Source organism: Cyprinodon tularosa, unplaced genomic scaffold (genome assembly GCF_016077235.1).
Source record: "Cyprinodon tularosa strain WSP-4 unplaced genomic scaffold, ASM1607723v1 ctg726, whole genome shotgun sequence".
NCBI lineage: Eukaryota > Metazoa > Chordata > Actinopteri > Cyprinodontiformes > Cyprinodontidae > Cyprinodon > Cyprinodon tularosa.
In genome coordinates this window covers 110,582-135,000 of record NW_024039481.1, presented here as the reverse complement: position 1 = coordinate 135,000, position 24,419 = coordinate 110,582, and the positions used below count along the sequence as shown (strand labels likewise).

At 36.9% G+C, this 24,419-nt stretch overlaps 1 protein-coding gene across 2 annotated transcripts in view; it reads left to right on the top strand.

The window, feature by feature from the left end:
* Positions 1-24,419, top strand: part of syt5a (synaptotagmin Va) — a 30,489-nt gene that overhangs the window by 4,239 nt on the left and 1,831 nt on the right. For both annotated transcript variants that reach the window (XM_038269238.1, XM_038269239.1), the window contains 3 exons: positions 10,999-11,162; positions 15,208-15,395; positions 22,614-22,697. In XM_038269238.1, coding sequence (XP_038125166.1) covers positions 10,999-11,162; positions 15,208-15,395; positions 22,614-22,697 — 436 coding nt within the window. The remainder of the gene's footprint in view (positions 1-10,998; positions 11,163-15,207; positions 15,396-22,613; positions 22,698-24,419) is intronic.

The following is a 24,419-nucleotide window of genomic DNA, read 5'->3' as shown; positions in this document are numbered from 1 at the left end:
GCCAGGAGCTGAAATGTTTTGCACTTCTTTAACCGATTATCAGCCCATGTAAAAGCAGTCGGTTTACAACGAAATAAAATAATACAACCTCTTTGGGAATTTATTAATTATATTTAGTTACTTTAACACATAATTTTTTATGTCCTACCCTGCTAACATGAAACAATTCTTCTAAAGTAACTAAATATAATTTAATAAATGCAAAGGAAAAGTCATCGATAAAATAAAAAAAAGAAAGAGATGTGCAGACAAGAAAGATCAAACTGGCTAAAATGGCGCAGTTAGACCACAGGAGCTGAACCTAAGGATTGGTGAGTCAGAGTTACTCCTCCATCGTGATAAACACTGATTCCTGTTGTTTTTTAACTAACAAAGGATGGATTTAAAACTTTTAGAATATAGTATACAGACCAGATCAATTATTATTATTATGATTTGATAGTAAACAACTAAATTAAGGTTTATCTTTTTCCTTATTAAAGGAAAATTAAATAAGCGACATAAGAACCGGAGCCTGTAACACCTGTATCTGTGCCTCTGGTGAACATCAGCTGAAACTGCAGGAATTAGGATTTATTCCAGCTCTTTAGTTTATAAAGAAGCAGGTCTGTCTAGCCTCAGATTTGAAAAAACAGCACAATGCAGATCATTTCAAAGTCAAGCCAAAATAAACAGGCCTGTTAATCCTCTCCGATAAACAGAAAATAAACAAAAACACCCTAAAACAAAAACAAACCATAGATTTTATGTTCAGAATATGTGTTAAACCCTTGAATATGCAGGAGGTCATTTTTATTTTCTAAAAGATTACTGGTTCTGATTTGCCTGTTTTCAATTACACTTTATAATAATAACCCTTTAAACCATCCATTTTCTATGGTAAAGAGACATTTTTTTTTAATGATTAATAGAGTTTAATGTTGTTTGATTTATTATTTTTATTTTATTTAACCTTTATCTAACCAGGAAAAAATCCCATTGAGATTAAAAACCTCTATTTCAAGTTACATAATAAATAGAGATACATTAAAGTAAATGACAGGTACATAAAAAAAAAAACATCAAGTTAAACAATTACAGATAATTGAGGCTGCTTCAAATTCTTTCACTTTCAACATAAAATAATTTAAGGATAAAAACTCAGTCAACTTCCAGTTTCTTTGTAAAAAATATGATGCACAAGTAGCTGCGTAGCTAAAGGCTTTCCTTCCTAGTTCTGTTCAGGCAAAAGGAACAGTGAGCAACAGCTGATGGTTGGATCTCAGGGCAGAAGAAGCTTTTCTGTGTAAGTAAACAAATGTTAAAGGTATTAATGTTTGATACATTTAATTGCATTTATAAAAGGTAGATCACAGCAATCCTCACATTTATAGCTTAGGTAAGGGTAAGTCCAACATGACAGGAAGAGTTCAATTAAATATAAAGGCTAGGTTCAGGTCTTAAATCTACTGATGTTAGGATTAGGGATAATCTAACAGGACAATATGATCTAAATAGCTTTTATAAATGGTTTAGATGCAGTTCTTAAACAATTATCTAACATTAATAAACTGTTAATCAGTGATAATTGGTCTTGTTACCCTTTATAAATGGTTATTTTAAAGTGTTACCCCATTTTCTTGTTTGTGTTTGAACCTTTTATCGCAGCCATTTTAATAATTAAAAAATCAGATGCCTTGATTATTAAAGTAACATCTTCTGTCCTTCAGCTCTACATGAGGGTTTACCCCAAAATCCTTCATATCTTCTCGTTTTGATAACAATGTGAGGCTTTACCTACTTTTGTTTTTAGATTCTCATTTAATCACGGAGTTCAAATAAATTTCAAAGATTAGTCTTTAAATCCGGTGGCGGATGACACTGCCTCTGCTTCCTGGCAGGAACAAAGTATTTAGTTCGGTTCTGACTCTGCATTTTCTGGTTGGGTGAATTCTTCTTTAAATTAATGTTGATAATAACAAAATTGTTTGTCTGTTTTTTGATCTGTGATGGACAGGAGACAAGATCCCGGTGCTGTACGTTCAGCATCTCTGGCTTTGCTGCAGAAACTTTATGAGAAAATATAAAATAAAGACAATGATAAGGGGTTAATGTGGGACATCATGGTGTGGTAAGAGTTGAGAGGAGGGGTCATGTTTATTTTCTCTCCAATCTTTTCTTCACTAATCGGCTTATTCTATATATACCAGGTATATGATGTACAAGAAAAAAATGTAAATGTTTTCCTCACACTCTGTTGTAGGTCGATTAGGGTTGGCAAAGGAGAGGAATATTTATTTGGGGGGAATTTTATTTCTGGTGCCAGATTTAGAAGTAACATAAAATAAGATTACTGTGGGTCCGTCCGAATTCATAAAATCTGTAAGGTTTCTTTAGCCAAAGAAGGAGTGCTTTAAGCAGTTGGTGTAATGCAGTCTGAATAGTGCTGGCAGTGAGGGAAGGGTGAAGAAGAGGAGCCTGGGAGCCATTTCATAAAGAAGGTTTACAGAAAAGTGGTCTAAACATGAAAACAGGGAAACTCTGACTTTTCCGGTTCACAAAGAGAGTTTCTTCAACCTCTGTTTCAGTCGCCGTAGTAACATTCTCCCCAGAGCTAACCTGGACATAGCAGTTCTCTTCAGTAAACCCAGAGTGTCGGCTGTCTCCACTCTCCTTACGGCCAATCACCTGGTTTTACTTCCTGCTTTAGTCAGATTTTGTCGTAGTTTTGTGCATAAAAATATATATCATTCACTAGGTCCATTAGAGACATTAGTGTCATAATGGGCTTTAAAGATCTGACCCACATGCATAGAACCTCTCAGAGAACAAGAGTAAAAGTTTAACAGGTTTATTGTAGGTTAGCAAATACTGATGGAGATTGAAACTCTGTGGAGCAACAACGGTGGAACTCAGCGGACTGGTGAACTGGAACCAGAAACTCATCGTCCCAGAACTGATCAGTTCTGGGACGGTGGGAAAATAGACTGAGGCTTGAATATTGCTGGAGAGGCACTCATTTTTTGGTGGCTCTTGGTTTGTCCTTGGATCCAGTTTGTGGGGGTTTAATCCAGAGAAGAGGGAACTCGTTGGAGAGCGGACAGGCAGACATACGTTGCACCCAGAGGAGTGAAGGAGCGGGCTGTCACTTGGTTTTCCAGGAGTGGACTTGAACGGATCATGTGGAATTTTCCCCTTGCTCAGTCAGACTCTGTAAAACCTTCCATGGGTTGAAGGTCCAGGCTTATCCAGTAACACAGGAAGTCTTCCTTCCGAAGAACAGAGACAAAAACAAGTTCAGACTCAGAGAAACAATGCTATGGTTAGACTATGCTAATTTCAGTTTGGCTAGAGTACCCAATACTGGCAAACACTCTGGCGTTGAGGTGGTGACAGCCCGCTGCTCAAGTACTCCTCTGGTAATGACCCAACGAGCCGCTGGTGTGCAGGGGGGGCCCAACGAGGACAGGGCACCGCCTGGTGGTGGAGAGAGGAAAACACAAAAAAACAACCCACACAAACTGGAATACTAACAATTAGGTTTTAAAAACAAACATTGCATGTCTTATTAAAGAATGATTAACACTATTTTACTGTGAGTTAAATATTTATTGCGAGAGGATTCTACACCTCAGTTGACAGGACATGAGATTATTGTTTTTGGTTTGTTTAATATGAATGAGAAGCGGATCATTTTATTTTTAATTAGTTATCTTTACAGTACATTTACATTTACTTGTAATCAGATTCATTAATTCCAGGGGCAAAAAGGAATTACTTGATGATAACAACCTACTGAGCCTACTGGCACAATCTGAGGCCATTCTATGCTACTGAAAGCCTTTTATAACGGCCATTTATTGGGATGATAACATCTGGTACGCGGCTGCAAACAGCCACTTCACTGTGTAAAAGAAGACTGAATCAACATGAGGAACGCATGAGATGATCCACAGGTTCTATATATTAGAACAACGTTGTTAGATTTCATTTCTACCTGCTGCCAGAAGATTTAACCTAAATACACTATATTGCCAAAAGTATTTGCTCACCTGCCTTGACTCACATATGAGCTTAAGTGACATCCCGTTCCTAATCCATAGGGTTCAATATGACGTCGGTCCACCCTTTGCAGCTAGAACAGCTTCAACTCTTCTGGGAAGGCTGTCCACAAGGTTTAGGAGTGTGTTTATGGGAATTTTTGACCATTCTTCCAGAAGCGCATTTGTGAGGTCGCACACTGATGTTGGACGAGAAGGCCTGGCTCTCAGTCTCCGCTCTAATTCATCCCAAAGGTGTTCTATCGGGTTGAGGTCAGGACTCTGTGCAGGCCAGTCAAGTTCATCCACACCAGACTCTGTCATCCATGTCTTTATGGACCTTGCTTTGTGCACTGGTGCACAGTCATGTTGGAAGAGGAAGGGGCCAGCTCCAAACTGTTCCCACAAAGTTGGGAGCATGGAATTGTCCAAAATGTCTTGGTATGCTGAAGCATTCAGAGTTCCTTTCACTGGAGCTAAGGGGCCAAGCCCAGCTCCTGAAAAACAACCCCACACCATAATCCCCCCTCCACCAAACTTTACACTTGGCACAATGCAGTCAGACAAGTACCGTTCTCCTGGCAACCGCCAAACCCAGACCCGTCCATCAGATTGCCAGATGGAGAAGCGCGATTCGTCACTCCAGAGAATGCGTCTCCACTGCTCTAGAGTCCAGTGGCGGCGTGCTTTACACCACCGCATCCGACGCTTTGCATTGCACTTGGTGATGTATGGCTTGGATGCAGCTGCTCGACCATGGAAACCCATTCCATGAAGCTCTCTGCGCACTGTTCTTGAGCTAATCTGAAGGCCACATGAAGTTTGGAGGTCTGTAGTGATTGACTCTGCAGAAAGTTGGCGACCTCTTCGCACTATGCGCGTCAGCATCCGCTGACCCCGCTCCGTCAGTTTACGTGGCCTACCACTTCGTGGCTGAGTTGCTGTCGTTCCCAAACACTTCCATTTTCTTATAATACAGCTGACAGTTGACTGTGGAATATTTAGGAGCGAGGAAATTTCACGACTGGATTTGTTGCACAGGTGGCATCCTATCACAGTTCCACGCTGGAATTCACTGAGCTCCTGAGAGCGACCCATTCTTTCACAAATGTTTGTAAAAACAGTCTGCATGCCTAGGTGCTTGAATTTATACACCTGTGGCCATGAAAGTGATTGGAACACCTGATTCCAATAATTTGGATGGGTGAGCAAATACTTTTGGCAATATAGTGTAGATACATTGATCTTCACTCATTCAAGAAATAATCCCCTAATATTTTTACAGTAACAACACTTTGGCAAGCCGTTTTGATATGTACTAGTTTTACTGATAATACATATTCCTGATATCTGAAAAAAATATTTTTCTTTGTCTAAATGACAGTTTCAAGCAAAATGACATTCTCCACATCAGGAATAAACATTCTGGATGTCTAGAAATTAATTTCAGATCTCCATATTCCTAATATTACTAGTCAGCATTTTTATTATTTCAACAATAAAAAAATGTTTTTCAGATATCATAAATACATTTTCAGTCAAGCTGATAAATGTGAGAAAGGATAATTAAAATGTGTAAACATGTCTAAATAAATAAAACTTTTTTTTACTTTCTAAAATTCAGTTTCTGCTCCAAATATGTAATTTATAAAATGAAATATTAGTCTAGGAATATGATTTTGATCAGGAAGAATCTTATTTTAGTGATCCTCAAATGGAACAACAGAGAGGGGTGCTTTTAATAAATGTAAAAATGGCCTGCCATAGAAACTTCATAAAAACTTGTGCATTGATTCGAGGAAGAATCGTCTCCTTCTTCCTCTCCTTTGTAGCTGTAGCGCTGTTTCTCTGTCTTTTAAACACGTTCTCCTTTCTTATTTTATTTTTTTGCATTAAAATCTCTAGTTCCATTGGGGTGAAATAGGCACTTCCCGTTGGATGTTGTCATGGTGACTCGTCAAATCGATGCTCCACTGATAATGGCTTTTCATACTTGTTGTGCACGCGCCTAAATCTGATTGAACCGAGTTGAAATTGATTGAACTAACTGATAGCAGCCATTGTGAAAGCAAATTCTCAGATTTCCCGACTTTAGGCTACATCAATGTAGAGTTGTGGATTTTAATCTGAATTTGTTAAACCTGCTTCGTGAAATAGACCAATGTATGCTTCCTATCATCCATTAATCCTTTGGCATAGGCTATCTGGTGCTTAGGAGCTATTCAGATTCCAACAATACTTTTGGTAACAGGACTTATAGGCGCGGCCCACATTATTTCTTCACGTGTGCTTTGTGTGATACCTGCTAACCTTCATTGTTCTGGGTTTGATAACGGAGAGCTTTATCTCTTTGCTACGTTTGTGTAACTTGTTTTTTGCAGCTCTTTTCCAGAAGCATGTAGTCCTAATTTGAGATGCACCTTCTAGATGCATATGCTTTGCGTAAAGGCATCTGAAAGAATGGAGGCTGTCCAAATCCACCAGAGCAGTCTGAACTTCATTTTCTTCCCATGCAAAAGTTCTTACTGTATTTACAATTTACAGTATTTAGCTTGAGGTGGTCCTTGAAACAATCTGGGAATGTCTTTATGATGATGTCAAGGTTGTAATTCTAATAGCTTCATTCAACATTCGAGTAAAAGCAGCACTAAGCAATTCTTAAGTGGTGCATCCTTACAAGCAATTTGAAATTAGTACTGTTGTAAACCCAAAAAGTTAAAGTAAAAAAAACAAACCACTGGACTTTGTTTTCCAAGTTTGAAGACGTTTCGCTTCCCATCCAGGAAGCTTTCTCAATTCAAAATGTGTGGATTAACGTTGAGTTCCAGGCTTTTATAGAGTAGCCCAACAAAAGCCTTGTAATAGCTTAGAAAATGTGCACATTGAAAGTGGAAAACCAGCTCCCCCCCTTAAAAATGGGAGATGTTGAGTTCGTAATTGGTCTGCCATACCCGATACTTTCCCATTCCTCTGAAAGGCAGGCGTTAAGGGTCATGGTTGGCCTGGCTGATCTGGCAAGATATTTTATGCCCTGCATAGCGATGAGGGTTGAGATGGTATTGGGAAGGAATCTACTGTATCGCTGCGCTGTATGTTTTTGAGAGCTAAAACCTGTTCAAAGAGAAAAAAACACCCTTAAACAGTGACTGCCCCCCATAACCCTGTCCCCACCACACAGCTACAGCGCAAAGTCACATACAAAGCGGCTTTAAAGCGCAAATCAGAATGAAACATATGAAGAGGTGGATAGTATTGTGCAATATCTAGCATATGATGTAAACAAGTGTACAGAGGTGTCAAGTAACAGAGTACAAAAACTTTGTTACATTACTTAAGTAGAACTTTTTGCTATCTATACTTTACTGGAGTAAGTATTATTTTAGACAACTTTTTACTTCTACTCCTTACATTTTTTACATTTATCTTTACTTCGTACTCCTTATATTTAAAAAATGTACTTTTAGTTTTGTTTCAGCTAATTTTCATTAAGGCCTGTTGGTATTTAAAAAGAATAAAAACCATCAATATTTTTTGTTTCCTCCAGATAATGAAATCTCTTTGTGGTTGGATTCAGTACAGCACCAACTTGTTGCTCGCCGAAAAACAAAAATAAATGATTTTTCAGCATGATGCGAAGTTAAAATTGACACATTAGTTATAAAACCAAAAAATTAAGTATAAATAAGTTATCATCCAGAATTGTAGAAAGTTTCCTTTAATAGGGTATTGGAGGTTTAAAGAATCTGTCCTTACATTTTTTTCCTACATTACTTTTACTTTTAGACTTTAAATAGTTTTACAAATTATACTTTTAAACTTTTACTTGAGAAAAAAGCTTAAGTTGATTCTCTTCTACAAAAGTGTTTTTAAACAGTAGGATACTTCTACTTGAGTGATAAACATTAATACTTTTGACACCTCTGCTTACTGGGATAAAAACTCAACCACCCCGCGTATAGAGCCAAAAACCCTGAGGACTTAGCAGGGGAGGAAGAGTGGACGATTAGGAGACGAGACAGACACAAAATCCTCTTTCCATTGGCTGCCAGGATCCAGGACAAGAACCATGAAATAAACAGAACGGACAGACAAGCAGAAAACAAATAATGATCTGGCCCTGAATGCTCAGGCTGAACTGAATATGACTTGGAGCTAGTTACTGACCTGATTCAAAGTTCAGTCCGTACGCGGAGAACACAGCTGAATACAGGAGGGAGGTTTGACCGCAGTTGTGGCGGGCGACGCCCTCAGAATTCCTAGAGAGCGGAGCGGGCGCCAGCCGACGCCGAGCAGCAACAGAGTCCAGAAGGGAAATCCAAGGCCGAAGTCAGAAGACAGTTACAGGTTCAGAAGCCGGTAGAATCCAGGATCAGATCAGACAAACAGATCAGACAGGGGCAAGGCAAAACTCGAGATCCTCAGGGCAGAAACTGGTCAAAATCAGGAAAACAGAACAGACTAAAGAATGCTAGGAAACGTCTCACCAAAACACATGAATAACCTGGCGCTGATGGGAGGCAAACACACAACTTAAATAGCAAAGGAACCAGGTGGTGGTGCAATAATCAGCCGCAGAACCAATTAGACAGAGGAGCAAGGAGCAAAGGAAAATAACAAACCATCAGTGCCGAGATCATGACAGTAAGAGGAATATGGTGCATTTAGTAAAATAACTGGAATTCAGAGGAATCACAAAGACATCAGCCCGGAGGTTAAAGCTTGCCTTCTTAAAGGTATTGCGGAGAATTTTTGTAAATTTTTTAAAAGACCCCCCCTCTCCACTTAAAAAAAAACATGCATGTATGAGAGGGTGCACGAGGAGAAATAGGCTTGTGCACTGTTTAAAAGTTGCTGTTCTCATAGCTCGTACAACCTCACTGTGTCCAAACCCCTAAATCCCTCAATCACTATATAGAGTGGGGACTTTATAGTGAACTTAGTTAACTGATCGTTTGGACAGATGATCACTTCTTTTTGCTCTGTTGGTCACGTAACTCCTCCTTCACTGCAACGGTGCCTGCGCCATCTTTGTTATTAGTCATGGCCGTTGTCACAGCAAATCCTATAATACTTTGTGAGGAGAGATCTCAGCGCAAAGCATTCTGGGATATATCTGCCTCTTCTGAGGTCTTTCTTCTTATACACTTTGTAGACACTTTTTCCCTTACAACCCTCGGCCGTTTTCAAAGAACCGCGGTGAGAAAGGTGAGCTTCAATTACTGAAACCGTAGATCACCACAGATTCAAAATGAACGTGAGCATCCGCAGAAAAAGATAACTAACGGGACGAGCATGTAGGACGGCCTTACGTAAAACAAATCACCAGAAAGGTTGACAATTAGGAGGACCACTTATTTAGATGATCCACCGGAAATAAAAGATCGTCCTCTATGCCTTTAATAGTGATGAGGTAAAAATAAACGTGTTCCGAAACATGCTGCCTTTTTCTGACCAAACTGATGTCTTGGAACCAATTTTATAAAACCTCAAGGCATGTTCGCATTTTTGCAAATGTAAAAAAGTATTTTTGACTTCATTATATGTTACATAGAGCAGTATAGTTATTTCCAGCTGAATTATATAGCTAAATGATTTTTAAAAAGCTGAATAACATTATGATGACAAGAAATTTCTATCGAAAGGTCACACATGGTTAAATGTTTCTGACCTTATAGGTTATTGAACAACTGAAGACCGCTGAACAGTGAGGGATTTCTTTAACATTGACAGAGGGATGTAGAAACAACACAACAAAGAATTTCACATAACAAAATAATTCAATCTTTCTATAAATTTTAGGAAAATAATCTAATTTTTAGTACTGAAATGTATCTTTCAAATACACAGTGATCCTAAACGTACCAACTGGATTAACTACAAATGTCTTGATAATAATGAAGAAACATGGAAACATCAGGGGACGATTTGAAAGCTTATGTGTCTCTCTGCCGTCCTCTGGTGGTTTACGAAATTATATAAATTTTCCATGGATGTGACTGAATACTAACTCTGCAACCCCACCTCCATCATGATGTTCAAAATTCTTAGAGTAAACTATTGCTGGAAGGACCTCCCTCAATCATAACATGTAAAATGCAATTCTACCTCGCTCAAAGAAAAAGATATGTAAATATCCTTTTTTTTAAAGAAAAAAAAACAACCTCTTCTAAATCTTGACTAGAATAAAACAGGAAAATTATTCAATAAGAAAAAAGGGTAATAGGTGTGTTTTTTCACTGAGTTCTAAAGCACCCTGTTCAAATAGCGTTTCTGGACTTAGAAAGCATAATAAATATAATTTAAAAATAATAATAATAATAATAATAATAATACATTTTATTTAATCAGTGCCTTTCTTGACACTCAAGGTCACTTTACAAATAATACAAAAGATAAATAAAAAGAGCGATGAAAATACAAATACAGATACAGGAACATAAAAAACAATCATGGATAGGGAAAAGAGCAGTGTATTCACAGATAAGCGAGCTGGAACAAAGGGGTTTCGAGTCTGGCTTTGAATAAGGGGATAGAGTCAATACTGCGGAGGTCAAGAGGAAATGAGTTCCAGAGCTGGGGAGCAGAGCGGCTGAATGCTATATACTGCATGCATCATTTAGGTAGTTAACCATATATTACTTCTTGAGCTCCTTGAGTTATTTACTGTCACAGGTAGGGGCTTCGTCTGGTGAGTAAGTTTTGGGGGCCAGTGTGAGGAGGTTCACCTTTTGTGAGGAGCTATAAATTCTTAGTTCAATGTGGTGGACTAACAATAACATGGCTGTAGTTAATGAGTCATAACATATGTAGTTTTATTTTGGTTATTTTAATGAAGATGCTAAAGAATAATCAAGTGACGCAGCATTGAAAATGCATATAAATGTGATTACTGAGGGTTTTAGTTTCCCTAAGGATGATTTTGATAAAATCCAAAGGAATGAATGACATTTCATTGTTTGTCATCCTCTGTTTTTTTCAGAGCAGCGATGCCATTAGTCAACATGGCGGAGGCTCGGCTTCGAAGGGCGGCTGAGGAGGAGGGGAGGGAGCCCCGGCCACCTCCACCGCCACCGTCTCACCGCTCCAACCACCAGTTTGCCAGCATGAAGAGCAAGTTCTTCAACGAGCTCACACACCTGCCAAGTGAGAGCGTGGGGAACAGAAACCCTTTTCATAGAGAATATGAGAAAAATCTGTAACTGTAAACGATAAAACTGTTCACCAAAAATCAATTTCATTTTATGTAAACTTGCCCTCTTTTTTTCCCTTCATCATCATTTTTTCCTTTTCATGTCATTTTCATTGATTTTTTGTGTCATATTTTCATTCTACCCTTTCTTATTTTCTCCTTATATGAACAATGTCTCCTGCTCTTCAAGATCATAATCTCAAGAGTAAGTCCTTCACGAGTCCCACTTGTCATGTTGGAAAAACACGCTTCAGAGAGATAAAAAAACAAAACTGCCCTGAAAGCTGGAATAAAATACAATCTGTTATAAAATGCAAGATTTAAAAATAAGAAACACGACTTAGAGCAGAAAACAAAGGGTTCAAAGCAGCATTGCATCATTTTTACCCAAGCATAAGCTTAATTTATGATATATTAAAAGATTTTTCAGGTCAGTATTCAATTCAATTCAGTTTATTTATATTGCGCCAATTAACAACAAAGGCATTTTAAAGAAACAATTCAACTAGATAAACAGTGGAGAGGAAAATGGATAGAAAGATCTATTCAGCTCTTGGTGTGTATTGATGCTCCATTTTTTAAGGCCCGGGGCTACTTTATGGGTACTGAGTCATACTGACCTATGAACTAGAGGAGTCGGTGTTCACCTGAACTTCATAGATAATAAACATATTTCTATCGTTTCTTTTCATTTCTAATTTGCTTTTAGATATTCTCATTATGAAATCCATATAAATCCTCAAATGTTCTAATTTATTGATATGATAAAATGCTTCATAAATGCTTCAAAATAAGAGCTTCAGCAGAAAATAAAATTTCAGATTTAGTCCACTTGTGAATTGTTCTGTTTTCAAAAGATGCTGAGGGCAACCCATGTTGTCCTTGATTGAGGGCCCCTTGGTGCCAATAGGCACCACGTTGGTGACCCCTGTTTTAGAGGGTCGGATGCATCACTAAATGGGTCATGTGACCCGGAGCGCCATTTAACAGCAGTATGAGCTACCCTTAACGGCCAGAGCTAAGCTAAAAGTTGGGAACAATACAGATCTGACTCTTGTCTGATCAGTCATCGTCCCAAAAAAGTAAAAAAAACAGTCTTCTAGACATTGTTTCCAAGTTTGAAGGTGCTTCGCTTCCCTTCCAGGAAGCTTTGGGAAGCGAAACGTCTTCAGACTTGAGGAATAAAGTCCAATGGACTGTTTTTTGTTTGTTTTGTTTTTTACTTTTTTGGAATGACTATGACCTAGATGACAGAGAATTTTCACCGGCATCATAATTTGCAAAAACAACATTGCTGCCCAAAGTGCTTCACAACCAACATATAAAGCGGCAAAAGCTCTGTCTCCTCTGGTTTTCATGCACGTTTTGGGCAAATCAAGGAGGTGCAGCTCAACTGAGTGAAGTACGCTGGAAGGGGCATGGATAGACGGGCGCTAAAAACAATCAAAAAGATCTTGAAGAGGATTCGGTGGCAGACAGGGAGCCAGTGCAGACAGGCAAGGACAGGTGTAATGTATAAAACGATAATTCAGTTCAGTTAATTTCTACAGCCCCAATTCACAACACAGGTCATCTCAGGGCATTTTACAGTTCACCAGATCATACAGTCAAATTGATTCAAAGTTTTCTAAGGAAAACCAGTTGATTGCATCGACTCATTGACTCAAATACAATCCCTCACACTAAGTATGCTTGTAGCGACAGTGGAGATGAAAAACTCCCTTTTAACAGGAAGAAACCTCCAGCATAACCAGGCTCAGTGTGAGCGGCCATCTGCCGAGGCCGACTGGGGTTCAAGGAGACAGAAGCAGACATACAGAAAGCAGCTGTAAAAGCCGGCCCCGTCCAGGAAACACGTGACCTCATTAGTCCTGGTCCAAACTGGTCTGCTCTCAGAATCCAAAACACGGAGTGTTTAACGTTTGTCACAGTGCAGTGATGCCAAATGATTTCAGGGGCACCAATCCTGGAAGTTACAGGTCTATTGCGCTGCTAGTGGCTAAAATTACCCAGTGTTGCTTTAACTTACATGTAAAAAGTTTGGTGAAACAAAACAAACAAGTATCACCCCAATTTAAATTGAACAGGCTGCAAAACCTACTAGTTTTCAGACAATGGTATGAAGAAAATTCAAATAGAAGTTATAATTGAGCTTTAGGTTGGTTCCATGACAGGATTAGTTAAGCTACTGAGGAACAAAAAATTAAATACAGGCCTTTGTGCACCGATAAAGTGCTTTGTTGTTAGTGTGAAACGGTTGGTTTACACCTGGAAGGAACCAGTTTACAGAATTGGCAGGGACCTAAATAAAGCCAGTTTCATTACAAATGGTAAAACATTGTGACTAGTTACTACTGGTTTAACAATAAAATGATCCATATCGTAAGCAAAATTTAATTAAACTAATGCAACATTTGAAATATCATTTTTTACAGCACAATCAGCTGTTCACACTACAGCTGGAGGTTTAGATGTTAGTGATTGTTTTAGATTGGTATAACAACAACAATATAAAATCGCATCATATCGATCAAAGACTTGGCAATTAAATTGAATCCTTATGGATGAAGACACAAGAGCCGACATTTTTATATTGGGAAATATGGTATCATGATAAAGTTGATCATTTCCACCCCAACCATTCACACCCCATTGGTCAGTATCCCTAGTTTTGTCTGGATGGACCATCAGTTACCCTCTCCTTTCCCAATTTTATACTCATGTGCTGTGATTAGGACTGGGGACTTAATTTAATAAAGTAATTTTAGTCACATCGCATTAACCAATGTAATCACCATAATAACTTTTCACTCTAGCACCTAATTCCTCTTACATCTTCTACTAAAAATGGATTTCATGGCTAACAGAGAGGAAGAGAGAAATGCATCCACCACCAAACCTTCTGCTGCTTCTTGTTCATGCAAAGGAAAATCTAAATAGATTTGCAATCACAACTTTGGTTAAAAGGAAAAAAAGCAGTTTTGATTTTTGGCAAAATAGTTCATCCCTAGTTGATATTATCCTTTCCTGTCTTTGTTTTATAATAGTAATTAACCACTAAATACAAATTGAGTCAAATAATAGGGTATTTGTTTATTTTCCTAAGCAGATACATATTTTCATAAATGCTGGAGATTCCTGATCCCAGGTCATCATTTAGTACCTCTGCAATGTGGATGTTTTTTTTCTGTCAGGTATACAAGGTATACAGAAATTAAACTTTAAAAAATATTTCCATATTTTCATTTATTGGATTTAATTATTTGAATTTCATTCATTTTAAATTGTGTTTCACAGATCATATACTCCACTTTAAAAGGCAATACAGAACTGCTTCTTCTCTCCTTTCTCCAGAAAGAAGCCTGGCCGGGAAGTTAAGAAAGCCTAATCTGTAAAACGCAAAATTAAAATCTTAAAAACATGAATCGAAAACAATCTAATAAAAGGAAATAAAAATGAAAAAAATCTTTTGAAATATATTTGAAAAATGAATAAATGGAATAGAAAATATAAATATGTAAAAGGTATATAAATTGTGAAAAAAATTAATCTTAAAAAACAAAATCATATATAACAGCTGAGTTACTCTGAAAACCTTTTTCTTAATGAAAATATTTCGTTTAATTGCTTAATTGTTTATTTCTCGTTTATTTTTACTCAGGTTTTAAATTTACATTTACAAAACTTGCTCTTTGCTGGCAACCATCTTTGAAAAATATTCACTCCATACAGTGTAATATAGATTTTATTATTGTGATAAAAATGAGAATTTCCCTTAACATCTATTTCATGTCTTTTTACAATTTAAAATTGAATACACCATTCATCTGATATTAAAGGTTTTTGCCTAAAGGTATGAAATGGAAGTTTTAAGCTAAGATGATCACTGTTCTATCTAATAAATAGCACAAAAAACTCAAATCTGACATGTATATCCATCTTTTTGGCTCTGATTTCAGTTTCTCACTGCTGCCTTTAACCCTTCTTCTCCTTTCACAGTGCCCATGTGGGCTGTTGGTGCCATCGTCGTTGTGGTCCTTGCCCTTATCGGCTGCCTTGTTTTCTGCATCTATAAGAAATGCTTCAATAAGGGAAAGAAGCAGAAGAAATCCAGAGAGAGGAAAGGAGGAGGAGGGAGGGGTCGCAGAAAGAAGGATAAGGACGGAGAGGACGGGGAGGAGAAAAAGGTGATTAAATTGATACGTAATTTGTGTTGCTGAATAAAGCTGAAAAGCTTGTCACATGATGGCGCCTGGCAGCAGCAACCAGTTCCATATCTCATCAATTCCACGGAATATGCCATTTAAGAAATTTAAATGTCATGAGAGCTGTACAAAAACTAAACTTTGTTTTGTATAAACAGAGTGTATACAAAATGACGATAAATGTTTTCTAAATATAAGACTAGAATTGTCTAAGCTTCAGCCCTGTGACTCCCAGTCCTACTTATTTGATAAATGAAATCTGAGACCTCTACATCCTCAGCATAATATTTTTTAAGGGAGGAGAGAATAAAAGAGCAGCATAGTATCAGCATAGTATCAAAGGGGGTCATAGAGTTTCCATTGCCACAGATGAATAACGATAGTTCAGTGGTTGAAATGGACGTACAGAGAAGTTTAAAACCCATCGACGCCTCCTTTCTCTGCAAATCTCACAATTCTAAACTAAGCACAATTCTAAATAAATTCAAACGAAGTTGAAATAAAATCGGGCTTGACTTCTGGGCCACTGACTGGACCGGACCTCAGCATAGAGCCATGAGCCGCAAATATGCCATTTTCAGCCCAACCAATGTTACACACCTTATTCTGAGACCTTAAGGACCAGCACCAAATACACTATAGAATCATTCTATGATACCCTTAAGTATAATTTTTTTTTTTTATTGAACTTTTTTGCAAAGCAGGAAAACATTAAAAGTTAAAAACTGTACATAGGAGAAGGATATACACATATATATATATACCGGTATATATCTAAAACAAAATAATAATAATTAAATAAATAATTAAATAAATAAATAAATAAATAAATAAATAAATAAATAAATAAATAAATAAATAAATAAATAAATAAATAAATAAATAAATAAATAAATAAAGGGAAAGGCCTCCATTGGAATAATACTTATCACAGTTCGTGTCCACTGGTTTATAGAAGGAACTTTATTAGAAATCCACAACGCCATAATACACTTTCGAGCACAGTGTAACAAAATATGTAGAAGCTCTTTGTTACGAAAGTTATCTTACCCTTAAGTATAATTGTGTATCCATGAACACCTGGATTCAAATACCTGTATACCAACATGCTTGTGTATATAATCCCGCAATGCATGTTAAGTTAAACTTTGACTGAAGATTTACTAGCAGGCTGTGATATCTAAAACAATAACTCTAACTCTAACACTGCGGAGACTTATTTAGTACAATAATTAAAAATATATTTAAAGAACTTGAGGTGCCCTTTATTTGAACATTTCAAACAAGATGATTAGCCAAAACTGTGTTTTAACTTTTAAAACACAGTGATTAGATGTTATGCAATTGAATCAAGACGGAGTTGTTTGTGTTTCTTCTTCTTTTAAAGACAAATCTTCTTATTCCATTTGCAAATTGTCTTACTTATCTGCTCAAACAAAGGGAAATACGCTTATTGTATTGTTTTATATATTAAAATAGTTATAAATGTTTAAGCACTTGGAATGAACATTTCTCTTTTGGCAATAGACACAGAAGTCCAACGTTTTGCCTTTATGTCAGAGGTCTTCAACAGGGGGTCTGTGACCCCTAGGGGGTCCCCAGAGGTACTGCATGGGGATCGTGAAAGTTTTGGTTGATTAATTAATTGATTAATGCAATTTTTCCACTAATTAAAATGTCTTTAAAACCACATTAACATAAATTCAACACACTGTAGTGAACAGATAAGTGGAGGTAGAAGATGTCTTTCAGTCATCAATGCCAGTGGCGGTTCTAGACCAAATGTAACAGGGGGCCAGCTTGGTTTTCCTGGGGGCACAGAAAAGCATGAAATAAAAAACAGGGCAAGGGATTCAAATATATTAAGGTTTAATATATTATAATATATAATAATATATTAGGTTTAATTAAAATTATATTTCTTATTGGGTCAATATACCTTCAAAATTTTTTATTTTATATATTTTTGACTTAATTTAAGTTAAAATTACAGTTTTCTATAAAATCTGAAATAGATCAAAAAAACTGATGCATTCAGCTTTAAACATTAGAGCAATTTCTATTGAAAAAAGAAAACTGGGATCCAATCTCAATATGGATCTTTCAAGCTGGGCACCGTTTCATTCACAACACCTGTCCCATCAACCAGGAATCAGAATCAGAAATACTCTAACAATCCCACGGAGAAATGACTTTCATTACATTACTCCATCTGTATTAGAGTGACTATAGGACCACTTTGATATAACACAATTTCATAAATATATATTTAGGGGGTCCCCACTCCATCTCACCATCAGTTTGGGGGTCCTTGGCCTGGAAAACGTTGAAAACCCCTGCTTTATGTCAACTATGATACAGACGTTACAAAAAGTCTTCATCATAACATTAGACTAAGAAATAACACTTTACCCTGCTGCAGATGACGATTTTGCAAATGTAGACCCCACCCCCCGAGAAAAAAAAAAAAAAACATTTTTTTATCACTGTTCTTATTATAGTAAAATGCTTATGTTGAATACTGCTGATAAATCCCAAAAACCGGTTTGCTGAGATGGCTGGTTTTATTTAATTACAGAACGGTGGAGAAAGTGCAAAAAAAAAAACAACAGAAAAAAAACTGCGAATTTGAAAAATTTAGATACAAGGAACATTACCCAAATAAAATGTTACTTGAAAAAAGGAGAATCAATGTAACTTTAGAGAAAGGTTTTTTTTTTTTTTTCCGAGCAGAAGAAAATCGCTCTGCTCCATCAAATAAAGAGGAAGAAGAGATATTTTTTCTAAAACTTGTTATATTTTCAAGCAGTACCTGTAAAAAATACAATGCAGCACAAAAACAGAACAATGCAAACCAGTTTATTTATATAACACTAATTTATCAGACAAAAACCTCATCCTCCTGGAATCAGTTAATTTGAAATATAAAGATTTCATTTGATTCTTCGAGACTAATTAATTCCCAAGTCTGTGGATATATATATATATATATATATATATATAAATATCCAACTGTATATATATATATATATATAACTGTAACTGGAGCGTGTAACGAAAGCAATTTCCCTCTGGGATTATTAAAGTATTTCTGATTCTGATTCTGATAAAATCATAAGAATAAAGTCCTAAAATTACGAGAAAAAAGTTGTAAATTTATGAAAATGAAGTCCTAAAATTAAGAGAATAAAGTCCTAAAATTACGAGAATAACATCGTAAATTTATGAGAATGAAGTTGTAAAATTAAGAGAATAAAATTACAAGAAACAAGTTGTATTTTATGACAACTCTTCCACGAAGCAGTACGAAGCAGTAAGAAGGGCGGTAGGTCAAAGGGTTGCTTTTTTTCTGAAACGGGTTGTTGTACGATGACTTAATTCTCGTAATATAACATCTTTATTCTCTTAATGTCATGACATTAGTCTCTAAATAAAAAAAATTAAAAAATGTTTAGCTTGGCCCTAATACCTGACTGAATTTGTTTCAAACAAAACATAATAATGTCACGGATAGATGAGCTTCTTTTCTTCTGTTTACTAGAAACAACCTTTTCAGCACATTAAAATGAGGATAGTATCTATCCTTGTCATCATGTAAGGCAGTATACAGGTAATCTTGGAAATATTTTTCTCGAGGTTTCCCAAGCTGTTTGCTTTGTTTATAGTTTGGCAGACAGTGATAGCAGCAACGGGACAATCACTGATCCAAGTTGAGACTTTATCATAGAAAACTGAGCTCTGACGAGACATAACAGCCTCAGCCGAGAAATGTCGGGGAGATTGAAAGATGACTGTTGTACCAGCATGAAAGAAAAAATGGAGAAAGTTATGCTCTTCGACGTAGAGCAGGTGTCTGCAACCTTTCAAATCCAAAGAGCCATTTTAGTCCGAGCTCAGCTAAATAAGTCGTTTAGAGCCACAAATATAAAAAAAACATTGAATAAAAAAGCATATTATTTTTGTTAAATATCTGCTATAGAAAATCTGTTGCCATTTTAGTAAAAAACAAAGAGGTTATTTGTATCTTTAGTTTTTAACACTTTAATCAATATCAGTGTGATATTTTTGTTCCCGGAACAACACATTTATACAATCAGAAACATCCAGTGTGCAGAAAAACTTATAACAAATTGACAGAAATGTCTGATGTATCACAAAAGACATAAATAACTTATCTAATTTAGGTTATTCAACGTCTTTGTTGTTTTCTTTGTAAAAATGTTTGATAATAATTAGTTTTAATAAGATTTTTTTTTTACATTTTTTTCATGGTTTGGGCTTCAAATGATTGAAATACAATTACTTGTAATGATTTTGTTTTATTTATAATTTTATGTAAAAATTCTTTCTAAAGCTAATGACAAGAAACGGAAATCTAAAAACATATTTCTGGTTCCTTAATATTATTCTGTTGTGAAAGTGAACCTGAAATGTTTAGAAATTGTATTTTTATTATAGTATATTCAAAACCCTTTAGTTGTTCTACCTGTTTTTTAGCCACTTAAGAGCCAGAAGGTCCAAAGAGCCTCTTGCAGCTCTGGAATCACAGGCTGCAGATCCTTGACTTAGAGATGCTTCTAATCACATATGTGCTTAGATTGTCTTCAATCATTTAATTGCAATTAAGTTTCAATTCAGTTCTGTTTATTTATATAAAAACAAGTCATAACACGTCATCTCAAAGGATTTTATAGAGACAATTCAACCAGATCATACAGTCAGATCGGTTCAACGTTTTCCATCTAAGAAAAACCAGCTGTTTGCATCAACTCGTTGACTCAAAATCAATCTCTAACGCAGAGCATGAGTTGTATGTTGGAAATTTTCAAGGCTGTCCACCCCTCATCCCAAGTTCCTTTAAGGATGCCAGAGATGCTTTGATATAAAATGCATGCATTTATATTTAGGTCATCCCTGTTTTTGTTGGGAAAAAAATGCAAAATGAGATTATTCCACTAGAAACATCGAAAAACAGACAAAACAAAATAAAGTCAGGACATTCATACACGCACACTCACAGCAAAACAGACTGGGAAGGGAAATATCACACCCTGGGGTTGGACTCCCGCCTGGGTACACAGCACCTGACAAAAAAAAGCAAAACAATAATTACAAGCACAAACCACACAGTTACAAGAAAAACAAATTAAAAACGTAATTATAAAACAATCCAAACTACTGAGGATCCTTTTAACCACACTTGGCAGGCACGCACATGCAACCCAAGATGTGATGACTCAAAAGCTGCTGCCTTTGAAAAGAGGCAGCAGCTTGATTTAACTCAGAATTCAATCAGATCCAAGCCACACGCTAGAGACTGACATTTTTTCGGGAATCCCACGGGTCACGGGATTCCCGCGGGATTCCCGTGGGATAGGAGTCAGTATTAGTAACGATGACGTGATTGGGACGATACAGGATTAAACATTAACAGGAGCAGACGGGAGCGGGAGCAAACCAATAGTAACTAAAAAAATAAAATAAAATAGAAAGAAAAAAAATCCAGTACTGGCGCCGCCATTTTGTAGTTTTTTTCCTTGAAGCCTACACTATAATGCGAGTCAAAAAAACTACACAACCCAAAAACCAACAGTTTTGGGTCGAGTTTTTCACCCGCGCTCAAAAACAACAAGAATGGGAGTGGTGCAGGAGCGGGAGTCCTACTGATTGGGAGCAAGATGGGAGTGGGAGTAATTTCACCAGGAGTGGGACGGGACAGGAGTTTAAATCCACTACCGTGTCAGTCTCTACTACACGCAAACAGACCAGAGGAGATGTCACCTAGCCAGACAAAAGGGGTTCGGCACTGCCCATCAATCAAGATGGTTGGCACAGTAACAGTCCCATACAGTTACCATTAAACAGGAAGAAACCTCCAGCAGAACCAGTGGGAGTGGCCTTCTGCTGAGACTGACTGGGGTTTAAGTAGAGGGAAGCAGATATAAGTGGTGTTGTACCGATGCCATTTTTTGGCCCTGATACCGATACCCGATACCGGGCTTTGCAGTATCGGCCGATACTGATACCTTGCCGATACCATCTGTTTGAAATTGATGTGTGTGTGTATATGAAGAACTGCATACTACGTGGATGTGAAATAATTGCCATCATGGCTTTGTCAAGCTGCTGCCTACCTTTGTGAAGGAGGAAAAAGACTAAGACAAAGTGAATCCAGTAGAACTTTTTATTGACTACGTAGAATGGGTGACAATAGTTGAATTTTGACTCTCAAAATGGTATCAATGCCCTCTTTGTCGGTAGTCGCCAATACCAATACCACAATTATAGTGCAGTATCGGGGCCTCGTCCGATACTGGTATCAGTATCGGTGCAACACTAGACATAAGCCCCATTTACACTTCCCTTTTTAAACCGTGCCGAGAACGGACTAAACATGTTAACTAAGATAACTGATAAGTGTAAATGGCACACACAACTGAACCTGACTGTGCCAGACACGACTGAAAAACCTTAAACTGGTACTAGTTCATCAGTAGGTCTCAGTGTGGTTCAGTTCTGGCTCGGTTCTCAGATAGCAAAGAGCGCATGAGCAGACCGGGTCATCTCCTTACAGTCAGTCTCCGTAATAATAAAATTTCAGATTGATTAGTCTGATTAGACTATCGTTCCATAAAAATTCAAAAAATATCCACTGGACTTGGTTTTCACTTGGTTATGACTTGGTTAGAATATCGTGTGTCGTATCCACTTCTCCAAAGCCGACTCTGTCAAATAAATTCCCTAAAGGCGCCTTCTTTCTGACTTTCTGCAAAATACCGAAATATCGCAACGATAACAAAACATAACAAAACATAACTTCCTGAAAGTTAGGAACGCCGCCATGTTGGCTTGCTTGATTACCTCAAGAGAGTGGTAATACCATAGATCGTCACTAGGAGGCAAGGAACCGCGCTAGTGTGATGTGTAAATGGTTGTAAGGAACCAAGCTTGCCACTTTTAACTGATCCAAGCTCGGCATAGATCGGTTTTCAGAGGGTTCACTTGCTCCACAGGCGGCCCCGTCCCCGCCAATTACAGTCATTGAAAGATTTACCACAACCACCTAAAAACAGTAATACTCCTTATGTTCCTTTTCTGTTTATGTTGCTTTTCTAAGGTGTTCAGGTAATCAAAGGATTGCAGAAACAAAGTGTGAGTTTAAAAACCTCAACAGTTTTCTGCCATGTCATTTCATTTCAGGATGGAGATGAAGAGAAAGAAGAGGAGAAGGAGAGTTTTGGCAAACTGGAATACACGTTGGATTATAATTTTACTGATAATCAGGTATGTAATACTCCCACACTGATACCACATTTGGGTCTCCATTAATGTCAGTTCACCAGGTCCATCTTTTCCGAAACTTTGGCGGAAAACCTTTTTTGGAGGTACCTTGCATCAAAAATTTAAAGATGCTTCAGTTGTAAATACGTCCAGGCAGTAAGTAAACCACAAAAGTATAAAGTATTGTTAGTTTTTCAAAGATGCCGATATAATTGGTAAAGGGGCAAGTTGACCCAGAGGTTGTTAGCACTTAGTGTGGTAGAATCACCAATGTGGTAGAATTTTGCCAATTGGATTTTTGACTTTCTGTCTGGTCATTTATGTCAGGGTCAAACTAAACATCAGTTGGGTGCTGCAGCCACCCAGAGTCTCAATGCAAAACAAGCATTTTGATTCAAGGCACAGGGTGCATCTGAAAACTGCTGTACTAGATGAAAGCTTTAAATATATAATCAGAGCAGAAGTTAGGGAAATCACCCATTACTGTTTTCCTACTTGCTTCCCCTTGTCTAAATGACACAGCTTAACCAAATGTAGGTAAAGGAAGAGAATGTCAGTGTATAAATACATCAATCACAGAAGAGAACGGCAGTAATTTGAACATGTCCAAAACAACTTCTTCTGAAGCTTTTTTAAGTCTTATACTTTGTTTGGTAGAGAATTAGCCCAGGATTAAACCTGAAATCTGATGGTTTTGTTGCACCCTTAAAAAAAAAAACTAAAAAAGACAAATAGATTTCCGCTTGTGTGCAACTTTATATATGTATACAGTATATACTATAAAAAAAAATTTTTTTAACATATACACAGATCATGAACTTTCTTTTTCCAATCATGCATCGTGTCCTCTTAAAGGGGTATTATCATGACAGAAATGTATGAAATACAATTAAAAAATAAAAAGAAAGTAGTTTGAGCACATATTTTGTCATAAAACAAATTAATTGTACTATATCAATAATAAATCAAATAAACGTTTTCCCCATAAGATAATTATGCCTATCAATTTTACCTTTATCACGTTCTTCACTATTCTATTTCTAGAGTTATGTTTTCTTGTTAGAACTACGCTGCATAGCATAGGCTATGCAAAGTTTGGGCTGCAAAATTAATCAATAAAGTTGCCGCAAAACAGAACTAGGACTAGCAAGCAAAACACACCGATAAACGCACAAAACACATGCAAAGCAAAAAATACCTAGAAATTACTACGAATTACAATCTATAGACCAGACCCTTAGCAAAAACATTAACAGAATAAGCGCCAAGAGAATATTTAAATCGATAAATAAAATGTAAGTTTTCTTTGGATTTAAAAAAGCAAAACAAAACACTAGAGCTTCCCATTTATGTCTTTACTTTTTTATGTCTGTGCTAAGGGTCAGGTCTACGTGGCGTGGCGACTTTCTGCCCTCAGTGGTCAATAGAGCTTCTAGTTTTCAGCCTTTTTTTAACTCTCAACTGTTTTTTTTACTTCCAGCATTTTTCTTTTGCATGTGTTTTATGTATTTGTATCTTTTTTGTTTGTAGCAGCTTTTGTATTTGTTGTGTGTTTTGCACTTTGCTACTCTATTTTCTCTTTAGCATTATTTTTCCTGTGTTTTTTTTTTGCATCAGTCTAATTTTTATTTTTGCCCTACTTTTATGATTTCCTGCATATTTATGCATTTGCAGAGCATGTGCACCACTCATTTTCACATATTGTATATGTCTGTGTTGGATTGA